This window comes from Mizuhopecten yessoensis, unplaced genomic scaffold, assembly GCF_002113885.1.
Source record: "Mizuhopecten yessoensis strain PY_sf001 unplaced genomic scaffold, ASM211388v2 scaffold10703, whole genome shotgun sequence".
In the NCBI taxonomy this organism is placed as follows: Eukaryota; Metazoa; Mollusca; class Bivalvia; order Pectinida; family Pectinidae; genus Mizuhopecten; species Mizuhopecten yessoensis.
In genome coordinates, this window is record NW_018408679.1 from 366,544 (window position 1) to 385,025 (window position 18,482).

Consider the following 18,482-nt stretch of genomic DNA (forward strand, 5'->3'; position numbering starts at 1 on the left):
CTATCATAGATGTGGAATAATGTAAGTGACATCTTCAAGTCATTTTTCGTCGTGTGATGATCATTTATAAAGATCAATGAACACATAACACATTGGATTGTTAGTGCTGTAACTATAAGAATAATGGTCCGACAACCCTTACAGAAACATGAACTGCAAACTATTTTTACAAACTTGTTGCAAAGTTGCCACAAACAATTTTTGTTTGTGGCAACTTTGCAGCAATTTGCTGCAAAGTTGCAAGAATATGTTCTTAGCCAAATTCTAAATACTACATACAAGACTTTGAAATGAAATAAAAGAAATGAATTATAAAAACGAAAAATTCTCTATACTAGAAAAGATGGAATGAAACAATGAGTGAGTGAACTGAAGATTTTCGAGAGAAAATTATGAAAAATGATGTAGCAAAACTTGAACATTAGTGTTTTATTTTTGTAAAAGATACATTGTGGTCCACAAAAATCTGGCAAGGTCTTTCCTTTCTGAATTCGAGCATTTCATATAGCTTTATTGTATAGCATAAATTACTTCTCAATTCTGTAAATAACGCAGGTTATTTTTTAATCAAACCTTGTCTGTTTAACAATCTCTTTTAAAGTTACTTATTGTCCACCTGGGTAACTAAAAACCCGCCTGGGCTTTAATTAACTGATTAAACATGGATGTTTTTAGTCCACTCAGATTTTTTCCATATGGATGGGAAATCCATTCGGATTCGTTTAAATATTACCTACCACTTTTCCAGGAGGAATCGAAAATCTGCCTGGATTTTCTAACCCACCAGGACTTTCCTATAAACAGAATCCTGCTGTCACGGGGACATTGATTTTGCTAGTCCACCCGGGTGTTTTTTCCAGATGGATTTTCCCTATCTGGAAAGACTCATTTACAACCTAAATATTACGTGCCTGTTTCCCAGGCATATTTCCATCAATTCCAAGCGGATACAGTAGAAACCATATGGAAAACAACTATAGCATTTTCCAGGCACTAAAATATCCACCTGTATTTTCGTGAAATGTCCATGCATATTCCTGCTCTAGTCTGTGTCTACTTTTTTGTACAGGATCTAAATAGTTTTAATCAAGTTAAAGTTGTTGAATTATATTCATTAAAAACCAGTTAATTATTTTCATGTCTTCTGTTTTATTTAGAGTAACTGTTTGCAGCAAAGTTGCAATATTTGTTTGCAAGAAAACTAATTTGTATACAAATTCTGAATATTTGCGGCAATTTGCAACAAATAATTGCTGCAACATTGCCGCAAATATTTGCAAGAAGTCTCTCATTTCCATAAGGGAAAGTGCATGAAAACCTAAAAAAAATACTGTATACCAAGAAATTTTCGCCAGTCAAATTTTCACCTTTGACAGTAAAATCCATTTTCATCCAATTTTATATTCGCCCTTCACATTTTATTACTATGTATATTGTTCATAAATGTTCGATGTAATGATAAATTTGCCCTCATTACTAAGGGCAAAAAGGGCGGAAACAGTGAAAATTTCTCGGTATGACCATAAGTTGTGAAACACAAAATGCAGCTAAATTAGAAGTATGTTTTAAAAGGTGCTACGTAACTGGACTGAACTAATACAACACTATGATTGATTTTTTTTAAATGACTATATTTAACAAACTGATGTTTGTAAATATTGTAAAACCTGTGAGAATGTGTCAAATCATTGAGCTTGAGAATGAAACATCTCCTTGAACAGTAAAATACATTTATTGGCAACTGATTCATATACATCAGTCAAAATACAATAAGGCATGCTTGTCATCATTTCCAGGGTAGCACTATTTATAGCTTAATTCTGTTACAAGAGTTTTGAATAAATATGGCTGACAAGTATTTTCTGAAATGTTCATCCACCATGTCGTAGTCCAAAGATTGTTGATCAAATCCAACGTATGTACTATCGTCCTACACAATTGGTCCATGGACTGAACATCCAACTCAATAAATCTGTAAACTATAGTCCAACTTAAATGCTTCATCGATTGAACGACAAACTCTAGAGGCCAGAGATAAAATGTTAATCTCAATGGGTACATAGTTTGTACATCACACTCATTCGCAATCGGGAGCTGTCGGCATTTTCTGATTCTCGTTTACGGAAAGTGCCGACGATTATTTCATCCATAATTTGAAAGGCCTTGAAATTGTTCCTCTAGAAGCAAGGGTCAAAAATCTGCTCATCCAACATAATAACCTTGATAATCCAACCCTTATCTTTTCTAGAAAAAAGACGGAAACAATCATTATAACATGATCTGTGGTAATAAACAAAATCATTGCCTAAAATCGGTTGAAATTTAAATTTTTGTATTACATACTGAATCTTGTAAACAATCAATTTATATGATAAATATACAGTCATTCTCTGCATGTTGATGATTTATTTTGTAAAATTCTCCCTAAGAAATGAACATCAGTTTTAAATTCAGAAAACCACGCGTCTGCATTAGAATTGACCTCAAGTTTACATTTTGTCCACAAAACCTGACAAAATGTAACCTATAAACAGAATATTAAATAATACACAGAATATAAAATAGATTGAATGATTTTCAAAAGAAAGCACTCCAACCACAAGTTTGTAGGTACTTAGAGGGTAAGGATTTTCACCTTTTTCTGAACACTATTTTTGCCTTTCTTGTCCTTCCTGTTGTTTCCATCTTTGCTGCCAGAGTGACATGGACGTTTCTTTTTCAACTTGGTGTGTTTGTGATTGTCCTCAGAATAAGATGGTAGCCCAAGCTTCGGACATTTGCTCAGTGCCTTTTCCCAATCATCACCGCTAACACATTGTACACCTGTAAGACACATAAAAACACAGACAAGAGGCCCATGGGCCTAAACGGTCACCTGAGTCTACAGTATTCATTTTTGTTGCTGAAATATGTACCAATTTGAGTAAAAAATAGTATAATGTTAACTTAACTTTGTCAGGACCATGAGCTGATCATTCCTAGACCAATTTTAAGTGAGATCGGCCTATTAGAACTTAGTAGCAAAATAGCGGCCATGGCAGCCAAATTGTATTTCTGATTGACCCGAAAAATAACAACACTTTGTCAGGACCATGAGGCGATCATTCCTACCAACTTTAAATTCAATCGGTCCAGCAGAACTTGACTTAAAGTTTGAAATAGGTTTTCAAAATGGCGGCCGTGGCGGCCATATTGGATTTCTGATCGACCCGAAAAATAACAACACTTTGTCAGGACCATGAGGCGATCATTCCTACCAACTTTCAGTTCAATCGGCCCAGCAGAACTTGACTTTAAGTTTGAAATGTAAAATGTTAACGGACGACGGACGACGGACGACGGACGACGACGGACGAAAACGGATAGCAATAGGTCACTTGAGCTAAAGCTCAGGTGACCTAAAAAGTCACACATTGTATACATGAATATCGAGAAAACTGACAAATTACAATTACACCTGTATGGAACATACAAACACAGGTACATACTGCACACCTGTATGACATACAGGCACAGGTAGGTCACACATTGTACACCTATATGGGACATACAAACACAGGTACATACTGCACACCTGTAATAACACCTAAATGGTACATATTGTGTACCTCAAAGGGATTTCTTTTTGTGTTCAATTTACACATAATGATGAACATTGACTATTTGGCATGCAACTATTGGATATTGTTATTTTCATTTCATCTTTCTTGCCAAAATTAAAAAAAAAAAAACATACTTATGCATTCACAAATTCGCGAAGTTGAATCTCTCATAACGCAAGGAAGCATCAATACAGTACATATACTTGACATACTGAAGCCTGTGTTTACCTATTTTATAAGCAAGCTGCTGTACTTCTTCCTTGTCAGTAGTGTCACACAAACCATGAACAACAAAGTCAGTGACACTGGACAATTTCTTGTCTACAGTGCAACCATGCATCGTAGCTTTAGACACCAATCGATGGAGGTCGTCCTGATACATGCCTGTGAACAACACTCGACGATTATTCATATTAACCACAGGACCTATAACAAAAAATCAACATTACAACGAATACCAGGAAATGCAAACCTTCATTTTAGTGTAAACACGTTTAATGAATAAATCAAAATATTCCAAAAATAAACTGGCCTTCTCACAGAAACCATCATATTTTGAATAAAAGATGTTTTTCTTTGATAGCCTTTTTTTCCATTAGGATGCATGGCTACTATCACTGAGAAGAAGACGGTGTAGTTTTACAATCGTGACTTTACTCACCAGATTCACTGTCAGGTGGGCTTTGATTTCCTTGGCTGCTGCTGCTGTTAGCTCCTGTCATCCTCTTCTGGTCTTTGTTCTTCATCAAGATGGCTAGCATCACTGATAAGAAATACAGATTATTATGCAATTATGATTTTTGTTTTTCACAATGCGATCCTAATGTTGCTTTCCCAGCTCACTTGAAAAAATGTCTCAAGTCTCAACAAAATGCTGAGTTGTTAAATGATACTCTGTATCATAAATTTACAACTGAACATGTATGTGTCAAGCTGTGAGAACTCCCTATCATCTATATAAGATAACGACAGTGTCAAGCTGTGAGAACTCCCTATCACCTATATAAGATAACGACAGGGTCAAGCTGTGAGAACTCCCTATCACCTATAAAAGATAACGACAGTGTCAAGCTGTGAGATCTCCCTATCCCCTATATAAGATAACGACAGTGTCAAGCTGAGAGAACTCCCTATCACCTATATAAGATAAAGACAGTGTCAAGCTGTGAGAACTCCCTATCCCCTATATAAGATAACGACAGTGTCAAGGTGTGAGAACTCCCTATCACCTATATAAGATAAAGACAGTGTCAAGCTGTGAGAACTCCCTATCTCCTATATAAGATAACGACAGTGTCAAGCTCTGAGAACTCCCTATCACCTATATAAAATAACGACAGTGTCACGCTGTGAGAACTCCCTATCACCTATATAAAATAACGACAGTGTCAAGCTGTGAGAACTCGCTATCACCTATATAAGATAACGACAGTGTCGAGCTGTGAGAACTCCCTATCACCTATATAAGATAAAGACAGTGTCAAGCTGTGAGAACTCCCTATCGCCTATATAAGATAACGACAGTGTCAAGCTGAGAGAACTCCCTATCACCTATATAAGATAAAGACAGTGTCAAGCTGTGAGAACTCCCTATCACCTATATAAGATAACGACAGTGTCAAGGTGTGAGAACTCCCTATCACCTATATAAGATAACTACAGTCTCAAGCTGTGAGAACTCCCTATCACCTATATAAGATAACGTCAGATGGTCAGGTGTGGCAGTGGAAAGGGCACTGTAATCCTTTCACCACGATGACTGGAATTCAATTTTCCATTTGTATGAAAAGATATCAGGTCACTTGCCAAACGATCTTTTTTTTCTGGATGCTATGGTTTTCTCCGACATCAAAATTCCTGCACGTTAGCCTCCTAGCCAGCAAGAGTGATCAATAGAAAATGACAGAAGTTGTTTCATAATTGTTTTAAATCAAGTTTAAAAAGTACATAAGATTTTGGCCAGTTTCTTTTTCTTCATAGGAATGAATATTCATACTGTACATATTCATCTAAATATTTTATATGAATTATTTTATAACGGGGGTCATCTAAATATTTTATAACTGAAACTAAATTTAAACATTTGAATCAAGCCTTGATTCACTAACAAGAGTATCAGTGTCGTTTGACAATTCAGCGGTACTTTTACAAAACCTTCCAGAACATACTCGTCTGTATAAGTCCTCATTCATTAGGATTTGACACTAACACTAGTCCTCCAGTCCAAGACTACCACCAGTTAGTTAAACAACAAGGACTAGTGAACTACATAACCTAACTGGTCCTTTCAACTTGTGAAATTATAAAATAAGAATACTCCTTTTTGAAAACTTCTTAAAATATAGATATACTGTATGACAATTGTCAAAATCTTCCTAAAAATTCACTAAATGTCATGACAGGAGTTATTTTATGTCTCCAAATTTAACTCCTTCAATGTTTTGTGCTGGAGATGTTTCTTTCAGGAAAAGTAACAGTTAGACTAGTTATATTGATGTAGGACTAGCAAATACTTTATTCAACTAGTCCTGTGGACTACCAAGCAAAAATAGTTAGTGTCTAACCCTGTTAAAATCATTCAGAATACTGTATCTAATAGCACAAGCACGTGATGTAAAACCTAACCAGTATAAGAGATATTTTTTTTGGCTATTTTTTTTATTTGTGCAGAAGAAGGTCACCGTAAGTGCCAATATTTATCTTTGAATGTGATAACGTGGAACTGTTTCATGCCAACAAAGGTCTTGCTCAAGGCTCAAAAGCATGCTATTTTTTTTACCCTGGATGAAACCCTATCACAGATCAACCTTATATAAAAAAATCCTTTGATATCTTATATAGGTCAAGAATTAGATCACATTGACCTACTTATAGTAATTGACATTCTGTAATGCAATAATCGCAAAGCAAAACTATTATGTGGTGATCCTATACGGAAAGTCTCATAGACAACTCAATGAAATGCTTCTAACTAAATTCTCATAAATGTGTCAAGAAGTAAGTCAATGATCTACTTTTGATAAGAAATATTCCGTCATTCCAAGTTGTGTTATTTTATGTAAAAAATACTTTTATATACTTTAATGGCTATAAGTTACTGGTGATGGATTGAAAATATGTAGTGTAAATTGTAGGGGTTTATCTTCTGATCCTATAAAGAGAAGGGACATTTTTGAAAAATATAAAAGTAAATATGATATTATTCTTTTGATTGATACGCATTCAAAGAAGGAAGTAGAAGGCCATTGGAAATTTGAATGGGGATACGAAGCTTGGTTTAAAATACATCTTTAATTTTAGGGGGTGACTGGAATGCATCACAGAGTTATGTAGAAGACACAAAAAAATACGTTAACAGGAATAATGAAGCTAATCAAAAGGAAATTATATCAATTATGGAAAAATTTGATTTAGTAGATATATGGAGAGAGCAAAATCAGGATAAGAACTTTTTTACATGGCATGGTCCACAGAGAAAACAAGCTAGACTTGATTATTTTTTAATATCTTCAGATTTAAATCCTTTTGTATGTAAAACGGGTATTGGTGCAAGTTATAGGTTGGATCACTCCCCAATTTCTTTATCTATAAAATGTATTGACCAGCAAAAGGGAAAGGGAACATGGAAGTTTAATAATAGTTTGTTAAATGATCTGGATTATGTTGGTCTTGTCGAAAAATGTATTGGAGATTTTATAGATATATATGCTACTCATCCTGAAGAGGAAGATATAAACCTTATTACCTTTTCAATAAGTGATAAATTGCTATGGGAGACTTTAGAAATAATGATTAGAGAGAAAACTATTGCTTACTCATCATATAAAAAACGGGCAAGAGATAAATTAAATAAGAAGATAGGCAGTTGGGGGCTATTGAAGAAGTAGAAAATGAGTTAAAGTTCATTAGAGACAGTAAAATTAAAGGAATTGTTTTGAGAGCAAAAGCAAGCTGGAAAGTTGAAGGTGAACAGAGTTCCAGTTTTTTTTTGCAATTTAGAAAAAAGACTTTATCAAGAAAAGTTAATTCCAAAGCTTATAACAGAAACTGGCGAAGAAATAACAGATATACAAGACATTTTAGGAGAACAGAAAAAATTCTATCAGACGCTCTATACTAGCTCATACACAAATGATAATGTAGCAAATGACTTCTTTTTTGATAATGACAATCCCTTTATAAATAAACTGTCCCTGGAACAAAGTATCCAGCTAGAAGGAAAAATACATTACCATGAATGTCTTAAATCCTAAAAAAATATGAACAATAATAAATCTCCTGGAATAGATGGATTTACTGTAGAATTTTTTTTTTGGACAGATATCAATAGGTTTTTAATTAATTCACTTAATCAAGCATATGACGAGGGACTTCTATCTATAACACAACGTCAAGGTATGATTGCATGTTTTCCGAAAGAAGGTAAATCTAAATTACATGTAAAAAATTGGAGGCCTATTACCTTACTTAATGTTGACTACAAAATTGTTTCTTCAGTTATTTCAAATAGAATTAAAACAGTTTTAAACAGTATAATAAGTGAAACACAAAAAGGCTTCCTTAAAGGAAGATATATTGGAGAATGCACTAGACTAATTTATGATTTAATAGAAAATACTGAAAAAGAAAATATCCCTGGATTATTGTTACTTATAGATTTTGAGAAAGCCTTCGACTCTCTAGAATTTAATTTTATCTTTAAAACGCTTTCCTTTTACGGCTTTGGTCCTTCTCTTTTACAATGGATAAAAACTTTCTATAATGAGAATTCATGTTGTGTAATAAACAATGGACACTGCTCCAATTTTTTTAATGTATGCCGTGGAGTTAGACAAGGCGACCCTATTAGTCCATATATCTTCATCCTATGTGTAGAAATGTTAAGTTCAGCAATAAAAGTAAATCCTAATATTAAGGGTATCAAAGTAAATAATTCAGAATACCTGATAAATCGATTTGCAGATGACACTTCCTTTACTTTATCTGATGATCCATATTCCTTAAATTCTGTTCTTGAAATTTTAGATGATTTTGGTAATGTTTCTGGTCTTAAGATAAATATTGAAAAAACACAGGCAATTTGGATTGGGGCAAAACGGGGTTGTGGAGAGGAAATACTTCCAGATAGGAATTTGAATTGGAATCACCAAGGAAATTTTAAATTATTAGGTATCTCTTATAACTTTCAATTGGAAAATATTTTGGAAGATAATTTCAGACAAAAGTTAGTCACTGTCAAAAAGCTACTAAATGATTGGTCATTCAGAAACCTTACATATATTGGCAAAGTAACTGTTATAAAAACTTTAGCTCTGCCCATTTTTATTCAAACATTTACTGTCTTACCAGACCCACCCTTAGAAATGGTCAAAGAGCTACAGAAATATTTCTTTGAATTTTTATGGAACGAAAAAGTAGACAAAGTAAAACGTACAGTTATGTATGGGGATTATAATGAGGGAGGTTTACATGTACCACACATTATATCTCTTTGTCATGCCTTAAAAATGTGCTGGATTAAAAAAATATTGGATCCATTAAATACTTCACCTTGGAAGACACTGATATTAGATAAAATTTAACCATATGGGGGAGATAAAGTCTTTAAAATGAAAAAAGAAGGGCTGTTAAAAATTTCTAAATATCTTTTGGAGAGAAATATTCACTATATGGGCAGAGTTAACTGGTGATGAACTCCCCACCACCCCAGACACTGTTGCTTCTGAGCCGATCTGGTATAATACCTTCATTAAAATTGATAATAAGATTTTTATTTATAAACATTGGTGTGGAAAAGACATTTTTTTTATTTGAGATCTTGTTGAAAACAATAGTTTTTTAACAAATGAATACTTTTGTGAGAAATTCAATTTGGATGTTAATTTCATTGAATTTTTGGGAATTTTAAATGCAATACCAAGGTCATGGAAACTGATTTTATTTCAAAGAAATGAACCAAATGAGGCAAAACAAAGTAAATTTATTCAGTATTTGAAGAAACATGAAAAGGTTACAAACTATTTTTATAAATTTATGCTGAAATCAGTCACAGAAATACCAAAGAAAAGTCAAGATGCATGGCAGGAAATTTTACATTTAAACATTCCCAAAGAATCCTGGTGTAAGTTTTATTCAATTACGAGATATATTACAGATGATAGTCTAAACTTCAGAATTTTCAGTTCAAACTCTTTCATAGAATTTTACATACTAATACCAAATTAATGCAATGTAAATTGAGTGAAACAGAAAGATGTACATTCTGTGGTGATGGAAGAGCAACATTAATACATTTACTATGGGAATGTTGTCATGTACAATCTCTTTGGTCATCCTTTATGTATCTCTTGAGGTCACAATATGAAATAGACTTAGCAAGAGACCCAGTTATCATGTTGTTTGGTGTTTTTGAAACTGAAACTGAAAATGAAATAAATTTCTTGATTTTAATATTAAAATATTACATGTACATATATTTGTGCAAATTAAGGAGGAAAACCCCTACAATTACTGAAAGGAAAACTTACATGGTTTTTTTTATAAAAAAAGTAGAAGAGTGTAGACTTGATACATTTTCAAATAAAAAAAAGATTATGGTAAACCAAAAATGGAATTTCATTGACAGAATGCTTAATATGAATACATGATTGGAGTTGTAAGCATTTTTTTTCTAATTTTTTTTTTCTCTTTTTTTTTTTTTTGATACAATCTTCAGAGTTAAAACAATCATGAAATATGTCAAAATTAATGTAGCAATGTAGCAGTAGTTTTATAGATGAAAGTTCTGTTCAAAGATATAGATAACATACGTACAGTGGCCTTTCATTATTCTTACTGATATTTACATATTTTTGTATGTTTTGAATGCGACAACAAAAAAATTGAATATTTTTTTATTTTTTTTTAAAGTTGTGTAACAATACTGATAACAAAATGTATGTGCATTGCCTCAAAACAAAAGCAAAAAAAATGTTTAAATTTAGAATTATTTATGTGCAATGAACCCCTTGAACAAGTATGCAGTGGGAAACTACTTGGCATGCATTTTGAAAATGGATTGACATGGGGAAGTCATGTTACATCTGTTTTATCTAGAATAAGGCAAAGGTTACGGTTATTGAGACGCATAAGCCCATATCTACCTACGGAAGAAAAGCTGAACATTTTTTAATTCTTGTGTTTTCCCACATTTTATGTATTGCAGTACGGTATGGTCAGGGTGCACCGCAAGCTGCTTAAGACTCAGAAGCAAGCAGCTAGACGAATTTTAGATGTACCATTTGACACACCTTCTAGGCAAATGTTTGAATTCCTTAGATGGATGCCGATTGACAAATAATATTAATATAAATGTCAAGGTCACTCTAGGAATACAAGATATGCTATCGAAAAAAATTTGCCAAAACACAGAACTGTTTTTTATTCCAGACACTCCCTTATTGACAGTATTAACGACTAGAATGTTTTACCGGTGACCTAAGTCTTTCAAGACAAAATGTTTTAAGCACTTTCTTCACCTCTGAATTCTAGTTTGATCCATACATATGCTGTATCCTCCATGTTATCAAGTCCCTATACTAGAAAGATTACAATCTTTGCAATATTGTCTGTAAATTACTATGTATATGCTTCTTGATTTCATATTTAAGTATTGATAATATAATTGCATTGTGTCCATGTACAATTAATTAATATACATTTTACAGCATCATGTTTGGCTGTAATTATGCTAGAAGTGTATTTCAAATCTATGCAATGTTGCCTTTGATTATACCTGTATATATATTTATATTTAATGCTATTACTCTGTATATATTATTGCCGTAGATTGTAGAGAAGGCTTCAAGGGAGATTAGTTTTGTAACTAATTGAGCTACCTTCTATAAATAAAAAAATATTAAATGTATTATTATTATTATTAATAAAGCTAAAAAATAGAAAATTTCACCACTTTCAAACGAAAACTTACTAAATATCAATGTCTTAGATTTTAACTTGTTCTCATGTAACCAAAACTTGTTGCTTTCTAAATAGACTTCTTATCTGAATTATATCAAAATTTTAGATTATGCTATATTAGCGTATAATTATGTCAATTTTTATTGCTTGCAATACAAGCATGTATGTATATTGGGCACATGCCATTTAACTGATGAAATAACTTTGCATGAAACTTTATGCATTCTGTGACACTCTTAAGGTACTAGGATTGTGTCACCATTTCTCAGTAGAATTTCTGGAAATTTTATAGTTATATTGCTTTGAATAAAAGAAAAAAAATCTGCCACAAAAAAAATATAGTTTGTCACAATTTTAAGGATTTTAAACGGAAATTTATGTAAAAAGGAGTGAATTTTGAAAAAAAAATGACACATTTTTTTCCAAAATAATGTCAATAAAAATTATACTGACATATATTAGTATTGCATTAATGTATATCAATTTAATAAATGGTGAAATTGTGTAAAATTAATTATCTATAACCGATTAAAACTTGACATTTTATAATAAACCCATATAAACATAGTAATTGCAGGTAAGAGTTATCTTTCTTGAAAAACTTCACAGTTAGTGAAATAGGTAGCCGGTTTCCTGAAGTACAGAAAAATGGACACATGTGACTCATTGATTTAAAATACCACTGAATTAATGCCTGGATTGGTTTGAAATACTTTAATATTGAGAGAAAACACTGTTCTGTCAATAATAAACATACAATATTCATCAGTTTAATATTAAACATTAGAATATGCGGAAATTGTGATACTGTCTCCCTACATTGGATTTTCAACTAGGGATGTACTTCCTATTTCCGTTTATCAATACACTCCTATAACCTTAAGATAACTGTGATTTTATAACCTTATATATGTCGATTGCATCAATATATAAGTAACTTTTAACAAGCACATGTGTTTTACTAGCAAGATAACCATGTTTATTTATATATCGATTGCGTAAATATGCTGTTTTATCCAACACATGTATTTTACTAGCAAGATAACCATGTTTATTTATATATCGTTTGCGTAAATATGTTATTTTATCTAACACATGTATTTTACTAGCAAAATAACCATGTTTATTTATATATCGATTGCGTAAATATGCTATTTTATCTAATACATGTATTTTACTAGCAAAATAACCCTGTTTATTTCTATATCGATTGCGTAAATATGCTATTTTATCTAATTCATGTATTTTACTAGCAAGCTAACCATGTTTATTTATATATCAATTGCGTAAATATGTTATTATATCTAACACATGTATTTTACTAACAAAATAACCATGTTTATTTATATATAGTTTGCGTAAATATGTTATTTTATCTAATACAGGTATTTTACTAGCAAGATAACCATGTTCATTTATATATCGATTGCGTGAATATGCTATTTTATCTAATGCATGTATTTTACTAGCAAGTGGACCATGTGGAAGATTAGCCTTTGGCTAAACATGTATTTTATCCTCAATAAATAATTTTTATTATTATTATTAATTATTCTACCCGGGTATTTGATATTCCGTCTTTGCGTATTGCAGAGTTATCTTCTCTTGGGAGCAGGTATTGATTGTTACGTCACTTGTTTGTGAGAGTAACGTCATCAATTTTTGAGAACGACGTAATTTTCGCTCACAAACCAATGACGTAACCATCAATACCTGCTCCCAAGAGAAGATAACTCTGCATGCGAAAGACTGAACTGACTTATAAATTTAACGAGATCCTCTGTCATCATAAGATATACAAACTTACTGATTTAGGTGATTACATATGAGAAAATGTACTCCTGAAAATGTTCAGTGTTAAACTAATGAACAATTAAAGGGAATTGTACAATGAGATAGTTAACAAAATCGTTACTGCTTCTTACCGTTTTGACTGTAGTCCCTATTGCGCCCTTTAGATCCTGTCACAGATTTAAACTGTTCCATTGATCGCTGCACATCCCTTTCTGTAATGAGTGTGGACTCCAATGGCAACGTGGACGCCATGATAGCTGCTCGTTTTGCTAACTTGTCAGCAAGGTCATTCCCATCCACTCCACTGTTTGACGGCACCCAGTCTATAGCTATTTCTACACCTTCAGATATAATCACATCCATCTTCTGTCTTATACTAGCAACAATATCTGCATGTTCAGCTTCCTTTGTATCATTTAAACACCCTTTTATGACATGTTGGTTATCACAGAATATTTGAATTTTTTCCAGTTGTAAAAAATTGAAATTTTTGATTATGTTTGACAATGCTATCTTGATTGCAGTGTATTCAGCTAGGTCATTGGGGGCCTGCGGTGACACAGGGACAGACAGCTTAGCTATAGTTTCATCATTTTCATAAATGACTGCTCCAGCTCCACATGGCCCCACTCTTCGTTTGGAGTCTAACATAGAACCATCTGTATATACTACAAGTGTCTTTTCAGGTAGAGATGATTTGATTTTATCATGCATTTTTTTGGCATTTTCAATTTTTTCATCTGTCTTCATCCCATTCCAATATTTGGGAGCTGAATTGGCATATTTTTTTGAAAATTGAAGTTTGTGGTTAACCACACGAGGTAAGTATTTCCTATGATTGCAGCAACACAGACTGACCGGAGACATCAAATCCCTTCTGGAACTTTGACCAGGTAACAACATATCTGAAGTTGATGCCGCACTTGAAATGTGGTAGAGTATTCTACCCGGCATCCATCTATATAACACAAACATTCTCTTGGCTTATAAGATGACCTGTTGGTAGAAAATGAAAAATAAATCATGTTAATTGAGTTTGAAATCATATTAAATTATGAATATTTGAAAATGTTTAATATTTCAGAATATTTTTTAGTACATATACACAAACTGTTTTTGTGATTTAATTAAACGTGAGTAAAGGATGGGGATCTAACAGTTTTTAGTATTGATGTTTGTGATCAATTCACTCCTTACACCAAAAGTGTGAAGCCCCCTCAAGCATTCAACAAATTTTCAACGGAATCTTAAAGTTAAGACAAATTCTAGCATAATTAACATAATTCACACATTGTATGATCTCTAGACACAGTTTTTAACAGTGAAAATAAAGCACCAACACCATTACAGAAGCATTCATGAGACGAAACCCCTTCATGTATGTTTATGTGTGCTGTGACCCATATCAGTATAGCATATGTGTATTTCAGACATTGGTAACAAACCCCTGTGATTAAACCTTATGTTCACAGGAACTTTTGCTTTGACCACGGATATCTGCAGACTTGGGGGTACCACAAGGTACAGTCCTCGGACCTCTCCTTGTTCTCCTCCTCTATCTGCAGACTCGGGGGTACCACAAGGTACAGTCCTCGGATCACTACTTGTTCTCCTCCTCTATCCGTGGACTCAGGCCTAGGGGTACCACAAGGTACAGTCCTCGGACCTCTACATTTTCTCCTCCTCTACCCATGGACTCGGGGGTACCACAAGGTACAGTCCTCGGACCACTACTTGTTCTCCTCCTCTATCCGCGGACTCAGGCCTAGGGGTACCACAAGGTACAGTCCTCGGACCTCTACATTTTCTCCTCCTCTACCCGCGGACTCGGGGGTACCACAAGGTATAGTCCTTGGACCTCTACTTGTTCTCCTCCTCTATCCGTGGACTTGGGGGTACCACAAGGTACAATCCTCGGACCTCTACTTGTTCTCCTCCTCTATCCGCGGAGTTGGGGGTACCACAAGGTACAATCCTCGGACCTCTACTTTTTCTCCTCCTCTATCCGCAGACTCGGGGGTACCACAAGGTACAGTCCTCGGACCTATACTTTTTCTCCTCCTCTATCCGCGGACTCGGGGATACCACAAGGTACAGTCCTCGGACCTCTATTTGTTCTTCTCCTCTATCCGCGGACTCGGCGATAACACAAGGTACAGTCCTCGGACCTCTATTTGTTCTCCTCCTCTATCCGCGGACTCGGGGATACTACAAGGTACAGTCCTCGGACCTATACTTGTTCTCCTCCTCTATCCGCGGACTCGGGGGTATCACAAGGTATAGTCCTTGGACCTTTACTTGTTCTCCTCCTCTATCCGCGGACTCGGGGATACCACAAGGTACAGTCCTCAGACCTCTACTTGTTCTCCTACTCTGTCCGCGGACTCGAGGGTACCACAAGGTATAGTCCTCGGACCTCTACTTTTTCTCCTCCTCTATCCGCGGACTCGGGGATACCACAAGGTATAGTCCTCGTACCTATACTTGTGCTCCTCCTCTATCTGCAGACGCGGGGGTACCACAAGGTACAGTCCTCGGACCTCTACTTTTTCTCCTCCTCTATCCGCGGACTCAGGGATACCACAAGGTATAGTCCTCGGACCAATACTTGTGCTCCTCCTCTATCTGCAGACGCGGGGGTACCACAAGGTACAGTCCTCGGACCTCTACTTTTTCTCCTCCTCTATCCGCGGACTCAGGGATACCACAAGGTATAGTCCTCGGACCAATACTTGTGCTCCTCCTCTATCTGCAGACTCGGGTGTACCACAAGGTACAGTCCTCGGACCTCTACTTTTTCTCCTCCTCTATCCGCGGACTCGGGGATACCACAAGGTACAGTCCTCGGACCTCTACTTGTTCTCCTACTCTGTCCGCGGACTCGGGGGTACCACAAGGTATAGTCCTCGGACCTCTACTTGTTCTCCTCCTCTATCCGCGGACTCGGGAATACCACAAGGTATAGTCCGCGGACCTTTACTTGTTCTCCTCCTCTATCCGCGGACTCGGGAATACCACAAGGTATAGTCCGCGGACCTTTACTTGTTCTCCTCCTCTATCCTCGGACTCGGGGATACCACAAGGTATAGTCCTCGGACCTCTACTTGTTCACCTCCTCTATCCGCGGACTCGGGGATACCACAAGGCATAGTCCTCGGACCTTTACTTGTTCTCCTCCTCTATCTGCGGACTCGGGGATACCACAAGGTATAGTCCTCGGACCTATACTTGTTCTCCTCCTCCATCCGCGGACTCGGGGATACCACAAGGTATAGTCCTCGGACCTTTACTTGTTCTCCTCCTCTATCCTTGGACTCGGGGAAACCACAAGGTATAGTCCTCGGACCTCTTCTTGTTCTCCTCCTCTATCTGCAGACTCGGGGGTACCACAAGGTATAGTCCTCGGACCTTTACTTTTTCTCCTCCTCTATCCTTGGACTCGGGGATACCACAAGGTACAGTCCTCGGACCTATACTTGTGCTCCTCCTCTATCCGCGGACTCAGGGGTACCACAAGGTATAGTCCTCGGACCTCTACTTGTTCTCCTCTTCATTAATGACCTTCCAGAATCTATACTTTCCAATGCTCGTCACCTTGCTGGCGATTGTCTCATCTATTGAGTCATCCACACAGCTAAGGACTGTGAGCTACTCCAGCAAGATTCGGTAAACATTCAGAAATGGAAATCTGATAAGCAAATTAATTTCAATTTAGATAAATGCTTTGTCATCAGAACATCAAAGAAACCACATCCTATTTGCTTCAATTATTCACTCCACCAGCAATCACTCGAAGTTGTTACAGAGAGCAAATATCTCGGTCTGGGAGTAATCCTGTCACACAACCTGTCCTGGGGCCCACATATAAACAGCATTACAGCTAAGGTGCATAGAACTCTAGGATTCTTGCGCTGTAACATGTCTGGATGCGCAAGGCGGGTCAAAACTCTCACTTACTCTGCCCTTGTCACACCTCACCTAGAGTACTCATTCTCTGTCTGGGATTCATACCGGGCAGAGCACATCAACCAGCTTGAGGCTGTCCAGTGAAGAGCGGCCAGATATGTCCACAATGACAACCATTCCTAGAACAACCAGGATGTGTGTCGGAAATACCAGCATGAAGTTGGTTACTTATTCAATATTGGACTGGACCAATGTTGGGAGCCTAGCGCAATATTGGGCTAGTTTGATATTCAAATTCATTTTTCACACCTATACCACAACTGGGCATCTTCTAAGGTATCCACATGCAAAACGGCATCAACGATACCCCAGACTAAAGATGCCCACTGGGTTTCATTTCAAATTTTTAGTACATAATCGTTATTTTTTCATTTTTCAACAGGCCACTGCATATTGTTATAGGTCTTATGCCCCTTTTTCACACCTATACCACAACTGGGCATCTTCTAAGCTATCAACATGCAAAATGGCATCAACCATACCCCAGGCTAAAGATGCCAACTGGACATCATTAGAATTTCAGTACATTATCGTTAATATTTCGTTTTCAACAGGCCACTGCATATTGTTATAGGTCTTATGTCGCTTTTTCACACCTATACCACAATTGGGCATCTTCCAAGGTACCCACATGCAAAACGGCATCAACGATGCCCTAGTCTAAAGATGCTCACTGGGCACTTTTGCAAATTTTAGCCTAGTCTTAACTTTACTAGGGGGACAAAGTTTAACATATCTTTGTACAAACATTGTGTGACTGCATTGCACTGCACGTGAGACATGACACATCACATATATACTGTTTTTTATAGTAATACCCTTATTTTTTAAATGATATATATATATCAATTTACAGTCATAATTTTAAACAACTTTGACATCCAAAAAGGTGGGAGGGGGGCTCGCTTGGACACTCAAACTGGGTGCATTTGGAATCCGCGTGTGTTCACAAGTCTACCCCAATGTACGAGCACATAAATTGTTGTAATATATTCTAATATAAGAAGGAAAGATAACGAACAAAATAACAAAACACATAGGAACAGATTGAATACATTACCCTCAGAAGTTCCCCATGTGCGCTCATCGGTGTTGTCCGGGCTTTTTTCGTTCTATTTTTACAAATGTAATTGATTGGTTGATAAGTAATAAATAATACAG

The 18,482-nt window shown here is 35.7% G+C and overlaps 1 protein-coding gene across 1 annotated transcript; it reads right to left on the reverse strand.

Annotated features, from left to right (window-relative positions):
• Positions 1-1,716: 1,716 nt before the first annotated feature.
• On the reverse strand, positions 1,717-18,467 carry LOC110461886. Its single transcript, XM_021515607.1, has 6 exons — positions 18,382-18,467; positions 13,487-14,351; positions 4,264-4,365; positions 3,831-4,028; positions 2,636-2,823; positions 1,717-2,244 (listed from the first exon to the last, which is right to left on the reverse strand). Exons 2-6 carry the CDS (start codon positions 14,328-14,330, stop codon positions 2,236-2,238), a joined length of 1,341 nt encoding a protein of 446 aa, XP_021371282.1. The 5' UTR covers positions 14,331-14,351; positions 18,382-18,467; the 3' UTR covers positions 1,717-2,235.
• Positions 18,468-18,482: the final 15 nt, after the last annotated feature.

Bases quoted from the DNA above. Each gene is read 5' to 3' on its own strand.
- LOC110461886 (XM_021515607.1), bottom strand. From the start codon at position 14,330: ATGTTTGTGTTATATAGATGGATGCCGGGTAGAATACTCTACCACATT. The intron at 4,366-13,486 runs GTAAGAAGCAGT...ATTTCTTATCAG, and splicing joins TAGGGACTACAGTCAAAACG to TGATGCTAGCCATCTTGATG. The intron at 2,824-3,830 runs GTAAACACAGGC...TGTGTCTTACAG, and splicing joins GCAGCTTGCTTATAAAATAG to GTGTACAATGTGTTAGCGGT.